The sequence below is a fragment of the Neopsephotus bourkii genome, unplaced genomic scaffold (assembly GCF_033783945.1).
Source record: "Neopsephotus bourkii isolate Nb327-2 ecotype Australia unplaced genomic scaffold, CSIRO-AGI_Nbou_v1 NB_1624, whole genome shotgun sequence".
Classification (NCBI taxonomy): Eukaryota; Metazoa; Chordata; class Aves; order Psittaciformes; family Psittacidae; genus Neopsephotus; species Neopsephotus bourkii.
The window spans coordinates 6,623,447-6,648,097 of NW_026902099.1; the positions used below are offsets into that span (position 1 = coordinate 6,623,447).

The window sequence follows — 24,651 nt, forward strand, 5'->3', positions numbered from 1 at the left end:
TTCCCATAAAGCTTACAGACATCAGTGGTGGGTAACACAGCTTGAACCCTAAGGACTACAGTGAGAAATTCTGAGGAAAGCCTCAGATAAACAATGACAGCAATTTCCAAAGTCAGATCCCAAAGAACTGATGTACCTTCAAGATATACACAGGTAATTCTAGCTGGTGGCCTTCCTTAAGAGAGCTTTGCTTGAAATTGGATGTTTTATGCAGGAATAGCAGCTCTTTGCTGATATTACTGTAAATATAAATATCAAAGGCAAAAATCTATTTTTCAGTGGATCCTTTGGACTTATCACCAGATGCTGATATTTCCAGTGACACTGATATTTCCATTTACCTTCAGGATGCGCTGCTTTGCCATGGTACAAAACCAGAAAGGGCTTTTGCACACGGAGTCTGAAAACAGCCCTTTTAAATTCCCTTTCCTGCCTATTCCTATTAAAAAAATGCAAATAAAACCCTAACAGCAGAGCCTGAAGGTTAAAGGGCCCTTACAAAGAACTAACAGCCAGCTGGTCTAACAGTAGGAAGTAAAATATATCACCCATTATACCCTGAACTCTCTTTGAATGGCAAGATCTACACAAGAAGGAATAAACAGTAAAAGCTAACAGAAATAAGAAAAAAGTAAATCAAGGAACACAAGTGGTCAGAAAGGTGAGGACAGTACCAGCATGTACTCAATGAAGGTGTACTGTACTTCTAGCTATTTACATTATGATCACCAACAGAGGTATGTAAATATCCTTGAAACAGCTTTGGCTATGAAACAATTGTTTATGAAATAAAAAAAAAAAAAAAACAAACCAAAAAACTGAAAGCCCCACAAAATGCAAGTACCTTGCATAGTCCTTACATGTTTTATCTTTTTACATACATTTTCAATGAGCAAAATGCTGCCAATATTCTTTAGCTAAAGTATTTCCTCTTCCACTAACATATGCACATACTTGCACAAGAAAGGAATGAAAACTGGAAAACCCAGGATTGCTGAAATGTATTTTGGATGTATTGGTTCCTACTGTTCTTCCTTTACAGCAAAAGCCCAAGCCACTTCTGTTAGATCTGCAGGTTGAGGAGTCCTCTATCTGCATGTATTTTATATTCTTATGTTAGAAGCTCAGGATTTTCCATCATATTGTCCCTTCTTTACACTTCTGGACACAGTTACAGTCTGTTAAGTACAGGGAAAAGGGCCTATAAACAGAGCAGAAGGGGTTGCCATCTGTTCCTGCCTGATCTTCTGGAAGATATGAAGTCAGTACAGCTTTGTACAACTTGTGTTCACAGGCTTTCTTCCTGTGCTTCTCTAGCTCTTTTCTTCCTGTGCTTCTTCAGCTCTACCCTACAATGCAAAGTAAATCACCATAGGAGGACTGCTATAGCACCTTTCAGATGGACAATGAATTTGTTGGCAGATGTGAAGCCAACAAATTCTTCACCTAGAAGCATTGAGAAAACTAGCAAGGTGCTTGCTTTGACATCTGTTTTTTGACCTCTGCATGTGAACGCATGAGCACCTTTTGTGCTGCTGAGAGCCAGGCTGAGCATAAGGCAGCTGTAAGCTGGACCTGCACGCTTCGAAGTCTTCAACCTCCACCCCAGCTGGCTGCTGTCACACGGAGACAAGCAGGGGGAAGAGAAATTGCGCTAACAAAGGCTGCTGATTGTGTATGTTTCTCAGCAACTGATGCCCAGAGCGCCTGAAGTACTGCTACAGTCTGTAGGCATTTCACCTCAAACAGTGCCAGCCGCGGCGGGCAGCGGGAGGACTGATACGCCGGCCCTGGCTCCCTTGTGTGTGTGGTCAGACAGGCTGCCCCCTGACCCCCGCTGCCAGGACTGTACCGGCTGCCTGCCAGACGCAATCGGTCATCTGTCCGTCAAACCGTGCCGGCGCATTTCCCCCTCTGTCACAGAAAGTGAGAAGATTCCCGAGTTAAAAATTAAATCAGATTTCACTACAAATATACAACACATCCTCACTCCATCGCCGGTACCCTGCACGAGGCCTGGCCATCCCGAACACTCGCTGGCACTGGGGTTCAGCGCTGGCAATGGTTCAGTTTACAGGATTTCGGGATCTCTTCCCGCTGCGCGGGTGACTCCACTCACGGACACGGCCTCCTCCCGGCCCCATGCCCCCTCACGCCTTGCCCCGGTGGCTCTCACGGCCTCCAGACCACAGCCTTCCGTGCCCGGAGCGGGGCAGGACACGGCAGGCAGCAGCGGGGACAGCAACGACAGCTCATTCGTCTTCCTCCCCTTTCTTCCTCGCTCTCCCTCCTCCACACTGCTGCTCCCCTCCGCCAACAGCCGCCAGCCTGGCCTGGCAGATACTGAGGAGAGGGCGCGGGCGGGCGGGGCCGGAGCGGAAGGCGGCACCCCCCGCCGCACGGCGCATGGTCGCGGCAGCCGCGCGCTCGTCGGCCTCCCCTCTGGCAGCCGCGAGCTGTGGTCTCGCCCGCCCCCGCTGCCATGTTGGATCGTGCGGCGGCCGGAGCCGGGCCGGAGTTGGAAGTTTAGCGCCGCTCGGAGGGGCGGGAGCGATCGGTCGCAGGCGCGGAGTGGCACCGGCGCGGCTGACCCCCTCCGCAGAGCCCCCCCGCCGGCAGTCCGGCCGAGGCCCCGCCGTCCCTCTCTATCTCCCTCCTTCCCCGGCCCCGAGAGGGAGGCTCCGCGATGCGGCTGCTGTGAGGCCGCGGCGGCAGAGGAGGAGGGGGCCGCGGGCGCCAACGGTCTCAGCGCGGCGAGGGCAGCGCCGGGCCGGCTCCGGCCATGAGCGGCAACCCACAGCAGCAGCCCCCGCAGCCGCGGCGGGTCACTAATGTGGGCTCCCTGCTGCTCACCCCGCAGGAGAATGAGAGCCTGTTCGGCTTCCTCGGCAAGAAATGCGTGGTGAGTCCCGGCCCGGGAGGAGCACAGCGGAGGGGGCGGCCCGGGGGGAACACAGCGGTGAGGACAGCCCGTCGTGCTCCCGGCCCAAAGACCCCGAGCGCATCCCCACCGCGAGCGCGGGGGCCCGGCGCAGGCGGGGGGCGTGTGAGGACGGGAAGTTGAAGGCTGCGGAAGTTTGAGCATACCCGGCCGCTCGGCTGTCTCCGTCCCGCCGCCCGGGAGCGGGGCGGCCTCCGCAGGCCTCGCTATCCACCCGCCTCGTCCACAGCTCGCTGGGCGATGGGAGTGGGGCGGGATGCTGGGGGTAATGAATGGCGGGGACCGCGGCCAGCAGCGCGGGTGGCGGTGCCTTTCGGCTGTCGCCGGGCCCGGCCTCGCCCCCTTCCCTGTGCTGGTCCCGGCTGGAGCCGTGTGCACCGGGCGGTCCCGGGACCGCCGGTGTGGGCTCTCTTCTTCCGCGCTGCCCCGTCAGTAGGCAGTGAGCTCCCGGGGGCTCCTGTGGGGCTCTCCCCTGCCCTGCGGCTGACACGGGCTCTGCAGGGGTAACCGGCCAGCGAGAAGCAGCCGCGGGGCTCTGTGGCAAAAGTTCGGTTGCTTGACGAGCCCCAGGTGCACCTGCGGTACAACAAAGCAGTGCTGACGAAGTTGCAGGGAGGCTCCTGTCAGTGCTAGGCCTGCCTTGAATTTAGCTTGTACTTTTTCTGGTCTAAACGAGAAGTTTACTCAAATGCAACTGAGATACTGCACCTTTGCCTGTTTATATGTGTATATGTAGCAGGCGATTAAAAGAAAAAGCCTTGTAGCAAATGTGTTACTCGGTACGTGCTTCGTTTGCAGAATACCTTCTTGCGTGTTAGTATAGAACTCTATTAAAACTGTACTTCTCTGTATTAAAGAACTACTTGAAGGCTTCAGAAGTGAATCACTTTCTTTAGTAAAGCAGCTTTTAGAAAAATTGCTGTTTTGAAAAAATAATAAAATGCTTCTTAAGAAAAATTAACCATTTGGAAGCCATTGAAAATAATGTTACCTGGATGTCTTCTGCTACTTTGTGTCCGGCACCTAGCATACTGTGTTGGGTGCTGTGCATCTTACTGTAATGCTGTGAACAGTATTGCATGAACTTGAAATTGTGATTTAAAGCAGGATATCCGTGCATAGTGGTTCCACACAATTCTTTGGACTTTGAAATGGTATTGTTGGTCAAACTGATTGTCACAAGGAAAATATAAGATGTAGTAACTGAACAGGAAGTAGGCGATATTTACACTGGGATGGGTTAACTAAGATGCTGTTACATGCTTAAGTTAAATGGGTCAGAAGGTGCGACTGAAAAACCTGTGTGTTGAAAAGTAATAATTTGTAAAAAAAACTACCTTCAAGTAATTGATCTACTTTCAAGGACACATTTCATATGTTTAGCTCATTTTCCAACCTCCTCCCCCCCCAGCTTTTCTCTGAATTTAAAGAATATTCCATGAATTTGTATAAGTTCATTTTCAGTTTGTTTTTCTACAACTTAGATTTTCTTGTCAAGTGACCACGCTTCTCGGGTTTGTTACGCTCGTCTGTAACACTCACCTACTCAAGTTCTCAACTTTTCTGCATAAATAGCATGTTGAAAGAAGACTTTGGAGGTAAATATCTTCACAGTATCTGGGTGTCATGCAGTCTGTGACAGCTTCATAGACATGACTTGTTTTGTATTTTGCTTGAAACTACACATTCCGGTGGGTTACGCTGAAAGTTGTGTGATATACTAATTGAAGTTCTTCTAATTGTGGCCCATTCTCTTCTCCTTTCCTCCCAGCTCTGATTGCTCTCTAGGTTAAGCGTAGGCTCATCTTACTGTATTGAGGGTCTCTACTAAATCTTGAGGACTTCAGTTTGAAGCTCTAGAGGTATTTAACCAGACTTTTTTGCCTTATTATGACATGAGCCAGAAATGGTGACAATTCAGAAACTAATCCTGAACAGACTGAATATCTCTGTCCCTTGGAGGGCAACCTCTGTTTGGGAAGTGGAATGGGCATCTGGAGATGGGAACAGCTTTGGCTGTTGAATGTGAGTTTACAGTATCTGCCTGTCAGAGCCCAGTAGTACTTTACCATCTAGCCTGACTCAGTGTTGGCATGCTCTGCTGATAAATGCGTTTTTGCAGTAATGTGTATGATACTTGATCTCTTAATATCTATGTTTGAATTATTCATTAGTGAAAATTCAGACTGTAAATGCTACTTTTTAAGAAAAGAGAATCTTGCGAGTTTCATAGGATGCGTGAGCTTGGTTTCCCATCAGTTGAATTGTCTGTGCTACCTGACTGTTACAGGTGTTTTTTCTGCCCGAATAAGGCATGCATATGCTGCTGAATGTGATGTGCATCTGCCATGTCAACATAATTTTAGGTTATGTTTGATTTGGCGTGCCGTTTAGATCACTAGTGAAGTGAATGCCAGAAGAACAGTTGAGACATTAAACTATGATCCTACATACTCCTTTTGTAGTAAGAATTTACTCTCTTATGGAAGGTGTAGTGCTGGTATCAGTCCTAACAGGTTTGGTTGAGAAAGAATGTGGCATTCTGGGCCTGATTTATTTCAGCAATCTGTGACACTGTTTTTGACTGATAACAAGGCAGCTACCTTAAAATAACTTTGAGAATTCAACTACTAAGTTTTTGTTCTATGCAAAAGGAATTTAGCAAGTAGCTTAATTTTGATTGAGTACTCACAACCTATGAACTCCAATACTGACATAATTTCAATGGCATCTTAAGTAATGATGACTGATAAACACAAAAAATTACCTGGGAGTGGGGGAAGTGGTGAAGAGCCATCACTCTGTGTGTGTTGCTGATACTGGTACCATTTTCTGGACTACTACTGATACTTTGGGAATGTCACTGACAAGTGTAGATACAGAACATACAGAAGTTTACTAGCTCTTTTTTTCACTACCCCCTTTTTTTTTTCCCTACTTGCTGGTCTGTGAAATGCTTATCTGCATCTATAAGCCATTAAAATACCTTTGTCCATGACAGATCACATCAAAACCAAGCCATTGGCTAATAGTCCAAGCTGCAGCTACAGTTAATTTGGTTGAAATGTGAATCCAGATATAGAACTGCTTGCAATAGGTGTCCAGTGTAAGGTAGTCATTAGGACTTTCCTTGTTGCTTAGGCATGAAACTTAATTTTCATTCAGATCTATAACATTTGTTATCTAGGTCAGGTGTAAAGTTCATGATCTGTAGAAATTTTTCCGTAACTATTTTTTTATCATAATGTGGAAATAAAAGTCTATGTAAACTTACACTAAGGTAAACTATGAGGTTACTTTTGTGCATATTAATATTTTTGTGGTCATGCCAATTTTGGAAGTTTTTGCTTAAGTCTGCTTGATTATAAATCAGTCACTTTAATTTTGTCTGAAAGAATTTTGGTAAGGAAAAACTAATGCTAGGTTTCTCATTAATATTTTTTTACTAAAGAAGGTACTTTTATAATTTGCATGATTAATATTGGTTAGTAATGTCATTGATGAAAAACTAGTTTATTCTGTAGAAATAATTTTATATGTGTGTGAGGCCTGAGGAAAGAAAACATGAAAAGTGTGTACTTGATAGCATTACAGATAGGTAATGGATTATGGCTATTTTATACTGCTGGGAAGTGGGACTCAACACTTGGATAAGGTGTAATGAATAAGGCTAGGAATAGGTTGTTATTTGTAAGATCTTGCCATGGTTTATATGGTAAACAGGAACTGGTAAAATGCAAAAACATGTAGAATGCAAAAACAGAAGTAAGGCAGCAGTAAACTAAGAAAACTGTTTTGGCTGCTTTTAGAGTGCATGAGACCAGAATAAGCTATGTCAAAGACGAAGGACAAATTAGAGTAATAGTTGAGATAAAACAAAATAAAAACCAGAATGGCAGTTACAGCTCTTAATTGATAAGATTTAAAGGTTTTATCAAAAACGGACTTGGAAGATTACTTGTGTGTATGAAAACAGCGGGAGCTAAGATTTGAAGGCGGACTACAGGTCTGAGTAACAGGCAGGTTCATGAGGCTGAAAAGAGCCAGTTGGTTTGAGTTTCTGCTGCAGGCTGTATTTCCCAAAAAACATTGAGATTGTAGATTGGAAAGGAGTTATCCCTTGAACAGATAGGGATAACTGACTCATCAGTTCAGTGGTGGTTATCTCTACATGTATTTTTAAATGAGAATCAAATGAAGAACTGTACAGGATAGGGTCTTGCGGAACAGAAGAATACTGAGAGTTAGGCCTAGATTTCTTCTGAGGACCATCCTGTTCTATCAAAAGACATGTAACATCTTCAGATGCCTGACTGGTATCTACTGGAGTCACTTCCCTGAACAATATCAGCAATAATCTTCTAGAGGGAATTACATTGGGTTTTGACAGTTCCTTTGAACCAGATCTGTGCCTACGAAACTGATTTTCACAGGAATGGGTCAGGTCAGACTCTTCAGAGCAAGTAGCTTAGCCATCATCCTCAAATTGTCTCCATGTATCTAAAGTAGGGTTACTTACAAAGCATTTCTCTTGCTTGTTTTCCTCACAACTTGCTATTAAGATAAGGTAATTACAGCACAAGCTAAGATATGCTGTAAACAGGTTATTCACCCATGAATGAGAAATGTTTTTACACCTCATGTAAATGCTCTACAAAGCATTACATCTCCTAGCTGTTAGTGTTTGAGACAGAGCATTAATTCATAAAGTGTGGATTCAGTTCAGGAGTAAGAGACTGAAGTTTAGATGTTAAAATCCCATCACTGTCAGTAGACATCAGTGGTTGTTATCTAAATCTGTTAAATTTACTTGAAGATTAAGACAATTATTAGTTGAATTTTTGTCTTTGCTTCAGTGACTGTAGTGGTTACATCTCTCCTGACTGTGCTTGTAGCTCATGTGCTAGACACGTATTAATGTCTTGACATGCAAGGTGAGTCCTACTACAAATTTCAGTAGCTGTATATCTCTCTTATGAAGTGTTATGTGTTGCTTAGGAGAATGTAGGCCTGGAACAAGAACCTCAGTCTGTCAAGGTTTCAACACTCTCACATTCTTTTCTGAGCTTCTTTGTAGATTTTCTTTTTTCCCCTCTGTTTTGGAGGTAGCCAAGTGCCAAAATTGTCTTGGCATCTGGGGGTTCATCAGCTGGTCAAGTATACCACTCATACTCCTGATAAAGAGCTCTGGAATCCTGTAGTGTACAGAAGTAACAGGATGAAAACAATTTGTAGTCACAAGCTGTTGTGTTGTAACTTACCAGCTCTTCACAGCTAAGAATCAGGTGGAGGAATTTAGAAGAGTGTGGTTTTAATGCAGGATTCAGATGAACAGTCATGTTTCGACTACAAGATTTCCACCAAGATGTCCAGATACCACCTGTCTAGGAAAACACCGAAGGAAGAGGTAACTCCTTGTTAGAAGATAAAGTCCGAGTTTACTATTTCATGCAAATATGTAAATGTAAAGACATAAATTTGTTCTTCTTTTAATGAAGAATTGCTGTTATTTCTCTGCATTATCTGATCATAAATATTGATTTGAATCTGTTAACACTAGAATGTTTCCTCTGTGAATATTTATTGTGGGGTTCTCAAGGTTTTAGTATAAGCCTAATTTGAAACAAGTAGGGTGTTTTAAGATCCATTTTGTATCATGCAATGTCAGGGTAAAAAGATAATAATGGAGAATGCTGTAACTTTAGATCTCAGATCTCTTCTTTAGGAGGAATACTGGTATTTCTGCCTGAAAAAAAAACTTACCTGACTTTTCTGTAAAGCTTATGACCCTTATTGTGTCTATAGTAGTAGCAGAATTAGGAACTGTTTATGCCTTTGGTGAGTAGGGACTGTGGGTGCCAGCAAGGAAAGCAATTGCCACTGGCAGCCTCTATCTACCTCAGTGCTTCAGTGGGTAGAGTGAAGCACTGAAGTGATCTGTATATGATGAGTGTCATCTAGGAACTTTACAGTAGTTCATTAACCGAAAGTCTTGATTCTTTCACTGACCTTTTGCAGGCAGAGGTGTCTGCAGTGGAGATGGGGTTTAGTTAGCTTTTAGGTGCTCAGTTTCTCTGAGAAAGTTTGCTCTTCACTTAGCCATGTGGTAAGATTTATGGTGTCCTCTCTTCCAGTGAGCATGTTTCATAGGCTGATCTCTTGAGGAATATTTGCAGTACAGAAATAAAACTTGGTATAGTGCAGGAGACTTATGGTTTCATGACCTAATACCTCAATAGTAAAATATAGCAAGTAACAAAAATGTGTCATGGGTACTAGACAGAGTTGCTTATTGGTAGGTTAGGGTACAGTTTCCTCAAGAAGGGTTGGTGTTATGTGTTACTTGAGCACAGAGGGATTTTTTTTTTATTGTCCAGCTTGTTTTCCTTGTAACAGTAAATCACACAAAGCGGATTTAGTGGAACCAGAAGTGTATCTTCATGGTGGTTTTAAACAGACCATTCTACTGGGACATGATGCAGATGCAGTACAAAATAGTTTTGTTTTTCAGGGTATTTGCTTGGGTACACTACCACACTAACCCCTGTGGCTTCCAGACATGTTGTTTATGCCTGGATAACCAATAAAATGGTCACGGTAGGTGTGCACTTACCTTTAGGGACAAGTTGCAGTTAAATTCGAAGATCCTGAAGTGTGCTGTAATCTTCACATGACAGGAGCGATGTACTAGAAGGGCCAGATGGAAAAAGAAGAGATGTAATGCAAGCAGTCATAGGGACGCTTTCTTAGAAAGCTGCTCAGTTGCTTAATTCAGATTCAATAGTGTATTTTAAGCTACCTGTGAGTTAGACAATTTTCCTGACACCTCTTCATGTTTGTGTAGTGAATGACGTGACACATTAGGCATCTCAAATTAAAATGTGTGTGTTAAGAATATATGATTCTGGAAGAAGTTCATTACATGAACTACTGTGTTCCTGTAGACTTAATGTTCTGAGGAGAAGATCATTGCTGGCAAGGAAACTTGCTGCAGAGCTCCACAACATACTGGCAGATCTGCAGATTACAGCTCACCTTCAGACGCTTGCTTTCATACATGTATCTCCACCTTGATTAGACTGTTTCCCCTGTAGTGTTTATTTGGCTATCCTTAAAATCCTCACTCTGAGACAGTTTTGTTTTTGTTTTTTTCTTTTGCATTTTCTGGGAAACGGTGTTAATGCATTTTCCAGTTCTCCGGTGTGTCTAGCTTCAAACTGAAAGATCACGTTAAGGCTTGCTGATCAGGGTCGTGTTTCCATTTTTGTGAAGTAGTTTCACACACCATTTTCCAATTTAGAACTTTGTGTCGTTCAGAATTCCTCTGCGTTCATCTAATTTCTGTTCAAAGTGAATGTGTTATTTTGCCTTTCTCTACCCTTGTTAATGAGCCACTATGCATCATCAGTCTTGTACGGGAATATATCTGGTGCTCACCGAAAGTATTTTGTATGTAGGGGTACTGTGCCAGCAATTTGAGAAGCACTGACCTAATGAAAGAAAATGTGTCTTTCTCCTCTTTGGAAAGCTAAGAAAATTGTATTTCATTATTTGAACTCTTAAAGGTAACTCTTGCCTTTAAGATCGTAAGCCCTTTTAAAAAATGTGTTTACTTCAAGTGTTATCTGTGATGTGTTTCCTGAAAGTTAGCTTAAAGCACTTGTCTTGCTGTCTTAGCTGAAGAACAACAAGAATATTTGAATCCGGGAATTTGGCACTAAATTGGAAATGCTTTCTCACCTCTCAAGGTAACAGCCAAGAGGTTTATCTGTATGTGATTTGTGGCTAAGGAGAGAAATTAGTATTTGTTGTAATATCTTTTATGTTTGGGATAAAAGTAAGAGATTATTTACAACATTCTTCTGTTATAAACCATACTATGTTGTAATGTACTGACTTAATTTAGGTTTCTGTGTAGAAAATAAAGCCTTCAGATTTTTATGCAGCAGATCACTGTAAAGTTGGTAATGATACTCTAGGAATCAATTTAGCCACTGTCCTCAGAATCTTGTGTCTCAGCTTTCATTGTGATCTCCTTGCACTTTTCTTATCACACTTTTTAAAGAAACAACCAAGTTTCCTGCCCTTATTTCCTCTTTTCCTTTGTACTTCAAAGGCTTATAGGTTTTTCCTTTCTCTCTTCAGCCCCTGCATCTGTAATCAGCACAAAGATCTACAGGTAGAAGTGTCTCTCCTCCTCGCCATTATCCCCTCTGTTCCCTTACTCCCCTACTTCCTAGTTCTACAAGTGCTTTGTTCTTGCTGATGAACTTTGTGTCTCATGGGACATGTAGTCCTATCTGCATACAGTGCTGGGCTAGACATGATTTGTATTCTTTTAATGCAACAGCATTGCACAAAGAGAGGAGAGAGTCTCTATGCTAGCCAGCTGTTTGCTGCTGGATACATAGAGTGCACTTCAGCCTGAGATATGGCCTTTAGACATTTCTCTATTTCATCCTCTGTGGCCTGAAGTTACAGTTGCTATAAAAAAAGAACTCTTGGTGGATAAGCAAGAGGGAAGCAAAAACCAGAGTATGATATTTCTTGGGCTTCTTGCCACCCTCTTCTCCTTCCTCCACTGCTTTTCATGGGAGCACCAAACTCTCCAGTTTGTAAGCTGCTATATTAAGAAACTGTATACTGGAAGATACAGCTTCAGCAACTCTACAGGCTCAGATCAGGCTCAAAACCGCAGAATTGCTTAGTCCTGCTTTGAGTGAACTGTAAGTTATTTCCTGCTCCTCTAACCATGTGACAGCTCTCTATGAGCACAGCTAAGATGTGGTCATTCTTTTTAAGTAGACATTTTTTTCCTTTACTCCCCCTAAGTCAGCCAAAGCAAATAGAAACATCACTTGGCTTATAACACTAAACGCACACAAAAGCATCCAAATAAGCTCCTCACTGTAAAAGTGTGCTCGAGTTTTGTGGTTAAGTGGAAAGAGGAAGAAAACTATGAACATCCTGTAGTGGTATGTGTTCTGTGCAATACCACAAGCAAAAGCTTCCCCTTGTGTTTTGCAAAGAAGGAAGCAGTAGTTTCTGATGAATAAAATGCAGAGCTGTTTTTTCTTTATTTACCTTTAGTTTGAGTATCTCGGGTATGAAATACATTTTATAACTGGGCACACAGAATTATGCATTTATGCATTATGCATTTGTTTTTAGTAACCTGGCAATTAACAATTTTTTAAAACTCCTGGGTTTTTGGGCCTTAATTTAGTATTTGGTTTTGTATCAACCAGTATGTTTTAGCCATACAATAGGTGTTACCATTTTGACCTTTCTTGAGCAGTGTTGGCCTCTTCAAGTGTTACGCTGCACTGTTAGCAGTCTCAGTTTGTGTAGCTGGAGCTATAAGATTATACAAGGTCTTAAAGTGTCATTGCAACAGAGCATGTTGGTTGCGCTTGATTTCTAGAACTCAGTGGTGATTCAACAAACTACTTAATTAAAAAAAAAAAAATTAGTTTTGTCTTTGAGAGATTTGAGCATATCATATTCGGGTGCCAATATTTAGATACTTGAGAGGTGCTATTACATCTGTATCTCTGCTCAGAGCGTGCCCTTCCCTTCCTTAGTCCACATGTCTACAATTATAATGCATTATGTTTTTGTTTGATAGGATGGAAGGAGATGGATTTAGGACTAAATGTTTCTCTAAGAGATGTAGATCTTACTCCATGTCATGTTTTTCAGTTCATCTTTTTATGTCATTTAGGAGTTATCTCTCTTTCAGTGCTTCAGTTCTTCATTGAGACTTTTCCTTAACAGTCTTTTTGAGCATCTCTGGCTTTTGCTGCTGTAAACAATAAATCCTGTCTATTCGTATTGTTTAGATGAGGGTTGCTTATTGAACAAGTGTTTTTGGTTCTGCTCTAGGCTTTACCCTGTGTAACCAATGGGACCATCCTTCTCGCTGGCCATACCTGTTTGGACTGTACCTTTCTGTCTCTGATAATCAGAACTGACAGGCTCAAAACGTGAGGTACACACCCAGGGTATATTGAAGTTTAGTGGCAGAAGGGTACATCTTGTTCTTTCTCTCCTCTCTGGTCTGCGCCAACGTAGGGCAGTAGCGTGAACTCATGCACTGTTCTGCGGCTGTCCATGGTGTTAAATTTGTTGGCACGCTTCCTGGCTAGCTTGTACTCACCCAACTTATTGAGCATGGTTTTGGGAATAGAATGGTGTAAACACAGTTCCTAATAGGCAAAATGGGTAGGGCCATCCTCACCCGATTTGTGTTGTCTTGGGAGGGGAGAGAGAGAGAGAGAGAGTTCCTCTGCAGATGTGCATTCTGCTGCACCACTTGCTATACCACTTGCCCTTGCATCCACAGAGTGCCCTTCGTTCTAGTTACTAATATTAGCACAACCAGCGAAAGTTGCCAGAAGACAAAAGGATGGGGAGGCAGAAGTGAACTACCTGTTCTAGGATTGTCAGTGGTACCTCACTGGATAAGGGTCAGTTCTGCTCCTGTTCTCATAACTGTCCTCATGACATCAAGCTGGAGTCAAACCTGCCAGCAACAAAATTCAGCCTTGTCTCTCTGCTCCTAGAAATTGCTTTTGGAAGCCTGAGAAAATGCAGGTGACTAGAAGTTTCCAGCTGATGAAAGTGTGCTTGTGTGCATAACAACTTAGTGCAGTGGACAGATTATCAAGTGTAGCTGATACTGATATTGTGAACATGAGCTCAAAAGGTTCCTGATCCTCTTCTCTGATTTCAAGAGGGAAAAATAATAAAAAAATTTTGCTTTCTGGTAAGGAAACTTGCAGCCATGCTTCTAACAGACTGCATTAGGTACTACCTTAAGGGCTGCTGCATTTCACTTACTGTACTGCTTGATTACAGAGCACTGGTCTACCAAGAAAAGGAATTCCTGTCTAGAGCTTTGTGATGAGTAATTTGTTAGTAATATAAGGAAAGTTTTGTGTGTCTTCAGAGACCCAAGGGATGTGTTGAGGTCTCTTGGAATCTTCCCTGCAGCTGCATTTTGGAGTGTTTTAGCATTTTTCTGTCAGTTCAGATGCAACAATTTGTTTCCCACTTCACCTCCAGTGACAGTTCTAGGGTGTGAAGTAGCATAATTTACGATAGTTTAACCATCAAATTCTCTCTCTGTTCTGGTGTCTCACCTCAGTCATTGGTTCTGTCTGGGATGTCTCGGTTCTGTAGACACTTCCCTGAAGTTTTTGTTTTATCTTTTTTATTTCCCCCCTGTAGTGTCTTGTGATCTCTTTTTCTGCCTCAAGCCATATTTTTTTCCAATATCAGCTTTCATAAATCAGCACTGGCAGGAACTGAACCCCTGGTGATGCTTGGTGCTGTACAAGCACTTCTCCCACAGCAGGTAGTCTTTGCTTCAGAGGAGAGATAGCAATCCATAAAGGATTTAGAAGTTGAGTGCTTTTAGCCTTAATTTCAGGATGGTGACTTGAATGCCAATTCTGGCTTCAGTAATTAGTCTAGCAATTAAATGATACAGTGCCAGTATCCATATCACTGGAAATAACTTCTTCTCTGAGGTCACTCCATACAGACAATGGCACTGTGATGCAAGTCTGCAAAGGGTCTTACGTAGTTGGCTTATTCTGAATAAAAAAACCAGCCATAAATAAGGATATCTGCAACGAATCATCAAGGCTGGTCTTTGACTTCACATGGTTTGGGCACTTTGTTGAAGCATAGCATGGAGCCTTTGTTTGTCAGAGTAACCTGGTCCTGAAGTGAGGTGACTGATGGCAGTTTTTTGACTCTGGGATTCTTCACAGGACTATAGTGTTTGTTGTAGAACTGAAGCTTTTATGTGGGGATTAGCAGACTTAGAGATCTTAGCTCCACATCAGCTAATATAAAACTCTTGAGTTCAGTATCATATTGCACATCACATGGTTGATGGGAAAGGCCTTCTTCTGAAGGATGTACTTTTGAATACAAATGTTCTAGAGGACACTTTCATCAGTGAAGCTGGCTATCCTTTCAGTCCATTCTGTAGATCTGTTTCACCTTCTGTAAATATTCCATGTGCCCAGGAGTGGATCCTGGACTACCAAGAAATTAAGATTACTTCTTCTCCTCCTTCCCTACCCAGGCTTGCTTGAGGTCTCGCTGTATTACTGGCACACTTCCTCCCACCCCCTTCCATCTTCCTGTAGGAAGATCATCCCGGTATTGAAGTTTCTGACAAACAATCCCTAGATCTTTGAAGGACCCAGTTATACAGACTTTAATCTGATGTTCATAAAATGTACCTTGCTAACCTCTAGCAATCTATTAATGCATTGCAGTTAAGTAGGTCCCATTCCTGTGATTAGTTTTTCCAGGAGACTGGAAGAGATACATGTTTCTATACTTATATAAAGTCTTTTGAGTAGGGTGTTATTTTTCTTGCACACTTAATCAGGTAATCGGCCTGTTTTCTCTAAAATGTACACTCCTGGGAGTCACATTATCTTTCATGTACTCACAACATGAAGAACTTGCTGTTGCCGTACTAACAGACTGAGGCTGTGCAGGTGCTCAGAGCAATTGGTCTAGTTAGCTGATCACGAAGAAAGTATCCATACAAAACATGGAACCCTCAGTGTTTACAAGGGGTACCTTCTTTTAGTCATTGGGGTTTAAGTTACATCAGTGCCATTATGGAGGAATATCTCATTACCAAAGGTGTTATACTTCTGAAAAAAATTAATATGTCATTAATAACCTTTTGATTTTCCCTTCTGTTTAAAGGTTACAGCTGGTATTAATGAACATTTTCATTCTGTTAGTGTAGTGTAACAATGTACCTGCTGTCTTTATGCTGTCATAAAAGCACTGTAACTTATCATTGCATAAGTGGAGGTTTTCAGCTAAGTGACAAACACTTGACCCGACAGTAAGGCTGTTGCCAGTTCTCCTAAGTAGCAAGAGCCCATGGCACAGGGTGTGTTAGCTTCACTGTTAGCTCCAGAACAGATTGAGACTTGCAGAAAAGACATTCAGGAACTGAAACATATAATGCTTCAAATCTAACTATTGATTAGGGTAATGATACTGACTGATTGGACTGCCAGTGCAATTGAAATTGATTTGTATTAGTATTCAATTTTCACTGGGATCAAAAGCAAAGCTATCTTAAGATCTTTTTCATTAAACTTATTATTTTGGTTCAATTTGCTGTATTTAATTCAGACCATATTCACCAGAAAGAGTGAAAGTCAGTTTCAGACCTAATATTTTGTGTAAATGTTTTTTGAAACAAATATGTTTTGTCCTAAAAGGTTTTAAAATATCTAAACTACTGTGTTCATGTTAAAATAATATTGGTGTGACTTTGTGAATTCTAAAATTCTGTACTGATCTAATAAATATTGATTTTTTTCTTAATTGTAAGTTTTGTTTCTAACCCATGATCTAGTGCTACTTCAGTACTGTTGTAAGTAGGGTGAAGTAATTTTTGTATTATCTGTAAGTAGAGGCTGGTATGCACTCTTAACTTCTCATGTAGCTTATTTGTTATTGCTGTTACACGATGTTCACAAATTATGAACAGGAACACATCAGTACTGGAGAGATAATAATCTTTGGTGGGGATGCTTTTGTTCTGCCCCCTCCAAACATATTAATATTTAAGAATAAAAGATTGAGTGCCAACTGCCCCTGTTCCACACTTCTCCTTATTAGAACTGCTGTGTAAAGTTGAACTAGCAGCTCTGCACTGAAGGAAAAAATAACTGTTGTGGGATTTATACTGGAAACTGGTTACTGGACATGGATGCAAAGTGTTGACTGTAAAGGAAAAATAGATGGTGCTGCCTTTTTTCAGCAGTTTTTTTGTTGTATAAACAAACACTTTAAATTAGTAGATTTTTTTATAGTTTCTGCTGTTTTGGTTGTGCCTAGGAGAACAGGCAATGTTGTGATAAGTAACGTTCTGGCTCTTTATGGAGCTGCAGAAGAAGAATTTTGACTTCAAGGAAGGAGCTTTCCCATTAATCCTTTGTGAAGGAACCTTAAGTATGAGGTGACAACTGCCCTTACTGAAGGGCTAGGTCGGAAGTAGGAATAGAGTGCTAGCATGATTTTCTTGATCCTCATGTACTAAGACTTAATGGGGTTTTGTTGCTCAGGGGTCAGGGTTATTCTGGAAGAGACCACAGAGAAATGCCAGGTAGGTGGGAAATTACTTTTTTTTTCCATAAAAAATAATTTTCCTTTTGCCACTAAGTTTTGAATTATGTGCCTTGTACTCTTTATTCTTCCATCTTAACGATCAAATGCTAAACATATGTAATGGTGACTTACAAAAGCTTCGGTAAATTTGCTAAAAGAATTTACAGCTGTGGTTTGTCTGGCAATAGGTGACTTAACTTAAGCCTGAGATTTGCATAGAATTGGCTAGGTGAGATCACCATTCTGTGACACCGCTTCCAAGCTTTTAAAGTTTGTTTACACATGGGTGGATTTAAGTGGCTTTTGACCTCCACAGTGCATTGATAAATGCAGTGCTTTGGACCTACGAAGGAGCTTGTACTGACAGTGACAGTTGTAGCTGTTAGCTGTAATAAATGTCAGTTTACTCGAGGGACATCCCTCATGGTAAAGAATATATCTCAGCTTCCATATCTAAAACCATTAACAGGCTATCAGGTATTATTTAATGTTCATGCACTGGGGAGAAAACTAACACTAGTGATATAGAAATTAGGCTGTTTTAACCTTGGCTGTTAGCTGAGAAAGGTAATGTGGACACCTGCTATCCCCCTCCTTCCAAAATAATAGATTTCTGTTTGTGGCAGCATAATTTTATCTTTAGTTTTCATTTATCAGTAGTTCTCAAAGCAAATTACAGAGGTAGAGGTCTGTATCTCCATATTATAGATGAGGAAGCTAAGGCATGGGGGAGAAATAAATGCAAACATCACCCAAAACTAAATGAAAAATAGTAGTCTCCCAAACATTCAGCTGATGTTTTCACTATTGGGTATATCTACCCTGAAAGAGGTTTTAGTGTTTTATCCCTGGAATGAATTTTGGATATATCCAGGGATCATGTAACTACTAGATCATCATGCTGTTTTTTTCCTTTAGTATGTCTATTTTTTAAGACATGTAACTGGAATAACTTCATTCATAGACGCATCTGTTGGTATTAAAAACAAATACACAGTTATGTTTCCGTATATCTGACTTCAGTTGTCATAATTGTTCTGGTCAAACAGGAACTGCTGAAGGAGGAATTAAAGCATGTTGAGTTGTGGCACAGTGAAAGTGTGAGGTGTGGGGGGTTACATCTCTAAGTACCTTTATGTAAGTGGATTGAGTCTACAGGGCAAGGACACAAGATGTATACACAATTGCAAGACCAGTTGCTGGCTATTATTCAAAGAGGTTTTACTTCTAATAGCCTTTTCTCCAATTTGTAGATATTTTGAAGGGGTTCTTTGTTTCATGTTGGCAAGAAGTTAATGTTTTCTGTTAAAAGAGTTTTTTTTCTTTTAAAACAATTTAAAGTGTTTTATTTCAGTGTTCCCTAAATATCTGAAGTCAAAACTCCATATTATTTTTTGTTCTCAAGTGTAAAGATCATAAGAAATTCACCTAACCCTCACCATTGCAAAGCTAATACTAATTTTTCTTTTTTCTTTTTTTTTTAAATCTGGACCTGGGAATACCAGTAGATGCTAAATAGCATTTTCAGGGGGCTCATTAATGAATGTTCCAGAGCTGGAGTAATTCAGGAATTCCTGAGGCTTATGCTTCACATCCTTTCTTTAATCAATTTAACTGTTGTTCTGAAGATTTTTACTTGTGAATGTGATACATACACCATTAAGTGTGTCTATAAAGAACTACTGTGAGTTTAACTCTTTAGTGCATGAAAGCAATAGCTTGCTAGTAGAAGGGAAGATTGTGTTGAGTCAAAGGAGCTGGTTTTACCTTATAGCTGAATAGGCAGTAGAACAAGACAAGACACATTCAAGCTCCAACTTTAACCCATGGGTTGCGTGAGATGCCTGATTCTTGCCTTGAATCTGTATGGCTTGAAACGGCAATCTGCAATTTCTGTGTATGACTGAAGCGTAGTTCTGAGAACTGGTTAATCTACATACCTGCACAGTGTTTTATTTGTGTCAAGGTCATCCTAGTCTTGGGAATCTTGATTAATTTAAAATGGCTGAAAATCAAAAGGTAGACTTTAACATTTCATCTGAAAGTTCCCTGAGTTTTGGAAATGAGTAGTCTTTGACACCTTGATTCATAGTGCCTGGGGAGGCAGGGGTGGGGGTGGAACTGCAAGACAAAATGTCTTTCTTCTGTAGTGAGAAGTTTGTTCCATGGCACTAGGACAGTGACAAATCTGCAGACAGCCTGTGCTCAGCACACTTTCTGTTGTTCTGAAAGTAGCCAAATGTGTAACTTTAACAACGGAACACAAATAACCAACTGTGTTTTGTCATGTGTCTGCTGCTTTCTGGCCAGCCAAGATTTCAGCAGCCTTCAGCAGTGAGATGCATCTGAGTAAGCTCCTACTGATGCTGTGCAGGTAAACAGGAAGTGACAATGTTCAACTTGTTCATCAGTGGAAGCCCCAGGTTGTGTATGTCATTTGGTAAATGATCTACTAAAATGGGATGGCTTAGAATATTATCATCTGGAGCATGCTTGTGGTTATGGTTATGTCATACCTCTGCAAGGCTGAAGTCTTGCATGTGTTGTCTGAATTGAGGTTGGTGGATTTAAAAATATTCTTTGTCTGATAAAAACATCTCCCTTAATCATGTGCTGTTTGATTTGGTTTTATATGCTATGCTGTTAACCCACATCTTAATTGTTGGCCTCCCATGATCCACAGTTCAGCAGCAAGTGTGTGAAAAAGAGTTGGCCAGCTCTAGCTGAAGTGGGTACTTCTGGGAGGTACTGGAAATGTAAATGAACTGGGATCTGAAGGCACTCAGGAGAATGTGAGCTGTGTAACCGGCTGACAGGATTAGGAGTGAAGGATCACTTAGCTAGACAACTGCAGACTCAAGTCTGAACAAGCACTTTTATAGTTTAGATATCTTAAACAGCAGTCCCTTGTTTCATCCCTTTTGTTGTAACATCAGTTAATGATCACTGGTACCTTCTCCACACCATATCATTACAGAATCCTCAGTGAGGATGCTGTAGCTGGCTTGTGGGTGATCAGAACAAGGCAGGGTATCTGTTCTTAGGTATTGATACTCAGGTTTTGGTTTTTTTCTTTTTAATTTTTGGTCTCTTGATCCCTTAAATGTTCTGGTCTGTGTGTTGTGTGAAGCTGTCTTTTAACTTAAATTAAGATCCTTATGCTTCAGAAATGGTAGAAAACACCTGAAGTGGCTTTTTGCTATTTTAGAAAAAACTTCCTCTCTTCCTTCTCCCTTCAAATAGGAAAAAGGCAGCATCTCTTATGCAGTGCCTTTGTTTTTAAAATAGCTTAATTTGCATATAGGTGGAAACACGTATTTCTTACATACACAGTGCATTTATTTTAATCTGTGGACAATCATGGGAAATAAGATGAAAAGCAAGTTTTAAGCTTAAAATTGCACACTGTGATTGTAGCAAATAGGTTCATAAGCAGGAGAACTGGTGAGGCCTCAGTGTCTTCGGCTGAGTAATTTTTCAACTTGCACCAAATAAAGCTTTTCTCGTGATTATTTACAAAAGGCTCTCTCATGTCAGTTCTGTCAAATAATGTGAAATCTTGCTTTAGTTTTCCTGTCTGTGGAGCAGTCTGTCTTCTGCAAATAACGTCCTGTAAATGGCATTAAAAGTAGAAGATTGTTTCCAGCTGCTTAACTTGTTGAAATCTGCCAGCAAACTTCTGAAGTTCTGTATTCTTTCTTTCAATGGGAAACTAGTTTAAAATCCTGTCTGTAGCGTCTGAATATAACTTTTTGTTACAATACACAATTGTCTTTAAATATAAGATTATTAGTAACCTGTTAAATATATCTCTAACAGCGCTAAGAGCTTTAAAATTTGAAGTAATCACAGTTTACTCAAATTGCAAATAAAGAAGTATCCAAATCCCCAGTGGGTGAACACTGTCACATGTCAGATTCAATTGAGAAGATTCTGGAGGCAACCTGGTGGGAAGACATAAATCATAAGCTAGTCTGAGAGTTGTAAAATCTAATTTAAAATCTAATTTCATAGTCAAAATATTGTGGAGGCCTTGAAATATTTTTATGCTCAGAAAACTGTGTGTAGTATAAAAATAGTGTCATCACACTGTTTTATGGTACAAGATGCAGAAACCATAAATAGCCTTATCTGCTCTTCTTAAGGGGGAAAAGGCTAAAAAGACAGTTGGATGCATCTATTTTATGAGGTTTGGGCCATAGTCCTTGAGGTCCTTCAGATGAAGGCATCAGCAGGAAGCAGAAGCAGTCTGTCTTTAGTATCACTATTTTTTTCTCTGTCCCTGTGCTATTTTTAACTATCTCCATCCCTTCCCATCTAAAGCTGCAAAAGTACATAATTACAGGTTGTCCTGGTTGATGCTTGTGAATGCTGATTGAGACCTTTAAAATTCGGTGAAAGTGTTGATTTATGTTTAGCATTTCTTGCTGTTATGTCTGGATTGCACCACTGCTGTTAGGTCTGGATTGCATCACTAGACACCCAAATTTAAGAGGGTTAAGTTTTACTTACTATCCAGGGCTAAAAAATATTGTAGGATTATGAACCTAATTGACCTCAAGTTTTCTAAGTTTCTGTGAAAGTGCTAGGAAATATTTTTGTTGACTCTAGCAAATGCCTCTTCTACCTAGAATGTGGAAGTTGTTAGGGAAGCATGCTTGCATGACGTTTATGTGGCCTAATTAGTTAGGGATGATCTGAATAGTGTCAGGCTGATTCAGTTCATTTAAGAGCCCTGTTAGAGGAGATTGCAGTGCATGCCTTCTGTAGGATTGCATGGTGATGAGAACATTCACCCTGGAAGTGGGTTATCAGCCCTTCCTAGCAGGAAGGGAACACACTGTTCCCACATGGCAGGAGACATCCTCAGTGCCAAGAAAATAGCTAAATTCTCTCTTGAAACAGGAGAACTGTGCAGAAGGGACATAAAACTGCCAGAAAAGAGCTTGGTTGTGTAGGCCCCTGAAGGCCTTCCTTCCAGAAGGGGAGGAGGTTCAGGGCCTGGTCTCTGCAACAGGTTTTGTTTTTGTATTAAGAGGGATGAGAGAAACTGCATAGCTGTGTTGAGCACTGCAGAAATGTTTTGGAAAGCTCTGTATATTTATGAAATGGAAGATAATTGCAGAACAACAGGAGGGTATTATTACTGTCTAACTCCAATCTGCTTTGAATAACATGAATTTATTAAAATATTGACTTTTAAATGTGTAATTGCTTACACAAGCTTTTATTTGAGATACACTAAGATTTCAAGCACTATTTCTGCTTGAAGCATCAGTGCTACTGTTTTGGTGGGGGGTTTTTTTGGTTTGTTTTTCTTTTTTTCTGCAGGGTATTTGTAATCTAGAGAAAGAAATGTCACCCACTGGTTTCTGTCTAATTGGCTGATTTTCTGTGGATTAGTCGTTATGTCTTGCAGTGTTAGCTACCCTGCATTCTGACTTCCGCTTCTTGTCTTCTCATTCAGGAGTCTTAATAAGTTTCCATATCTTCCTTCATGACTCAGATAATGCTAGGTGATTAAAGACTGCTTTGGTACTGAAGCTTCCTGTCCTTTTTATGGTGAAGATTAGAGTTACACCTCACTGTTTTCCACAGTGAAGTGGTACTTGATTTTAGCATATCTCTGTTCCTGAAACCTGCTGTCCAAGGAAGGATTGTTTTATGCAATGTTTTAATGTCAGTGAATAGCAATAGCCCTTTATTCTTGAAACGGCCACCCTAGAACCAAACTGTGGGCTATCTTCCTGGCCTTGTATCAAAGAAGTGAGTCACCCAGGAGCGCCCAGTGTCACCTGGTCACGCTTCAGCATGTTGCCTTAGCCGTAGTAAGGATTGCCACTATAGTAGGTCTATGTAAACATATGATACTGAACCAGTAGAAGAATACATTAAACTGAGTTGCATTTTTACAAGCATTAAAAGAGGAGTGATTAGACACTGGAACAGTGATATGAAGTGATACGAAGCCTGTAAGCTTAACTGCACAGGACCTTGAGCAACTTGAACTCTAGGCTTTTAGTTACCCTTGCTGTGAGCAGGAGGTTGGGCTGGAGGACTTAGAGGTCACATCCAGCCTAAGTCCTTTCATGAATCTCTTTATCTTTGTCCCACAAGCAGTTGTCAGCTGCATGTGAGCACTATGAGACCATCCCACTTGGTCTTGAATTGCTTTCTCTTATAGTGTGTACTGAGGTGGCTCTTAATCTTGCTGCTGTTCTTTGTTGTGACTTTTGGCCCACTGTGTTTTAATGTTGATACTTTCCTGTAATTACTTAGCTTTTTGCAGTTGATGTCAACCATAAGCAATCTAGTGTGGTGGCTCTTACTTATAATGAGATATACCACTTTGTGTAGGCTTGCTTTTCTGTTTTTGAGAAACGCTGAATTACAGCAAGTCATTATCGTGACAGGCTACTGCAGCAAATGTTCACACCAGAAGCTGATCAAAGGACACAGCTACCTGCTGCCCAGTTGGAAACCAGCAGTGGCTGCTGTGATCACATTCTACAAATGTGCAGTGACTAGTTGCGGCTGCCTTCTGCAAGCAGAAGGTGTTTTCATGAGCCTTTTGTTGATACCACATATCCTGCAGTATGTGTGCCCAAGGATGTGACCAGATGACAACACCAGACTTACAGCTTCATAGCTCATCAGGTTGAGGGGTGTGACAAGTTCCTGGAATCGGTGATGGCATATCCTCCAGCTGGAAGCTGACTGTGCCAAAAGCTAAAGAAAACTGAGGGCAGTTGATTCTCATGTCCATGGCCCATCAGTTTTTAGTGGTCTGTCTTATTTCTTTCCCCTGTGCACCTTTTCCAAATATACAAATCCTGAAAAAGGACAAGGTTCTCCCTAAATCTGTTAAGCAAAGCATTAGGTGCCAACTTCAAAATCCTCCTTCTGAAATACAGCAATAACTTTAGGCATTAAGTGCCAAATCAACTTACTATATCTCAGAAAAAATGCACTAATTACATAGAGTATTTAAAGACAGTCTTGTTTAATTCCATCTGTAAAATCTGTGGTGCAACCTCTTTTGAAGAAATATTTACGTATAGTTTTAAAGAACCCATGCTTATAAATGCAATGTTCTCTTCAAGAATGCTGTGAGCTGGATATCACAGCTGGCTTCAAAATAGACAAAGTGAATGCTCATTCAGAAAACGCAGTAGAATACTCAAAGTGACACTTGTATAGATGTTCTCAGATGCTGCAAGTCTGCAGTTAAAGTTGAATTTTTAATTGAATTTATGTGGCTAGGATTCATAATGAATAGCAGTAGATGAAGTTTATGGTTTATATTTTATCAAGTTTAAATTTTGATAAGTTTGTAAGTTTGCAAAGGAGGTGGATGAGTAAATATTTCTGTGCTGTCTTCCAGAAGCTGAAGAGCATAAAGCCTGGCAGCACTGCTCTGCATGATGAAAATAAACAGTGGCTGAAGTAAAAGGAGTTGAATTTTGCTGTCCTTTTATCCCAAAAAATACATCTTGTATTTTTTCCTGTATTGTCTTTTTAATAAAAAATCCAAACCAGTGATGTAA

At 41.0% G+C, this 24,651-nt stretch overlaps 1 protein-coding gene across 3 annotated transcripts in view; it reads left to right on the forward strand.

Annotated features, from left to right (window-relative positions):
- Nucleotides 1–2,402: 2,402 nt before the first annotated feature.
- The window catches only part of WASL (WASP like actin nucleation promoting factor), a 49,221-nt gene continuing 26,972 nt past the window's right edge, over nt 2,403–24,651 (forward strand). For 2 of the 3 annotated variants that reach the window (XM_061372963.1, XM_061372964.1), the window contains exon 1: nt 2,408–2,902. In XM_061372963.1, the coding sequence (XP_061228947.1) occupies nt 2,783–2,902 (120 nt within the window). In that variant the 5' untranslated portion in view covers nt 2,408–2,782. Of the gene's footprint in view, nt 2,903–24,651 lie in introns of all 3 variants that reach the window. The other variant, XM_061372965.1, reaches the window with a different exon arrangement.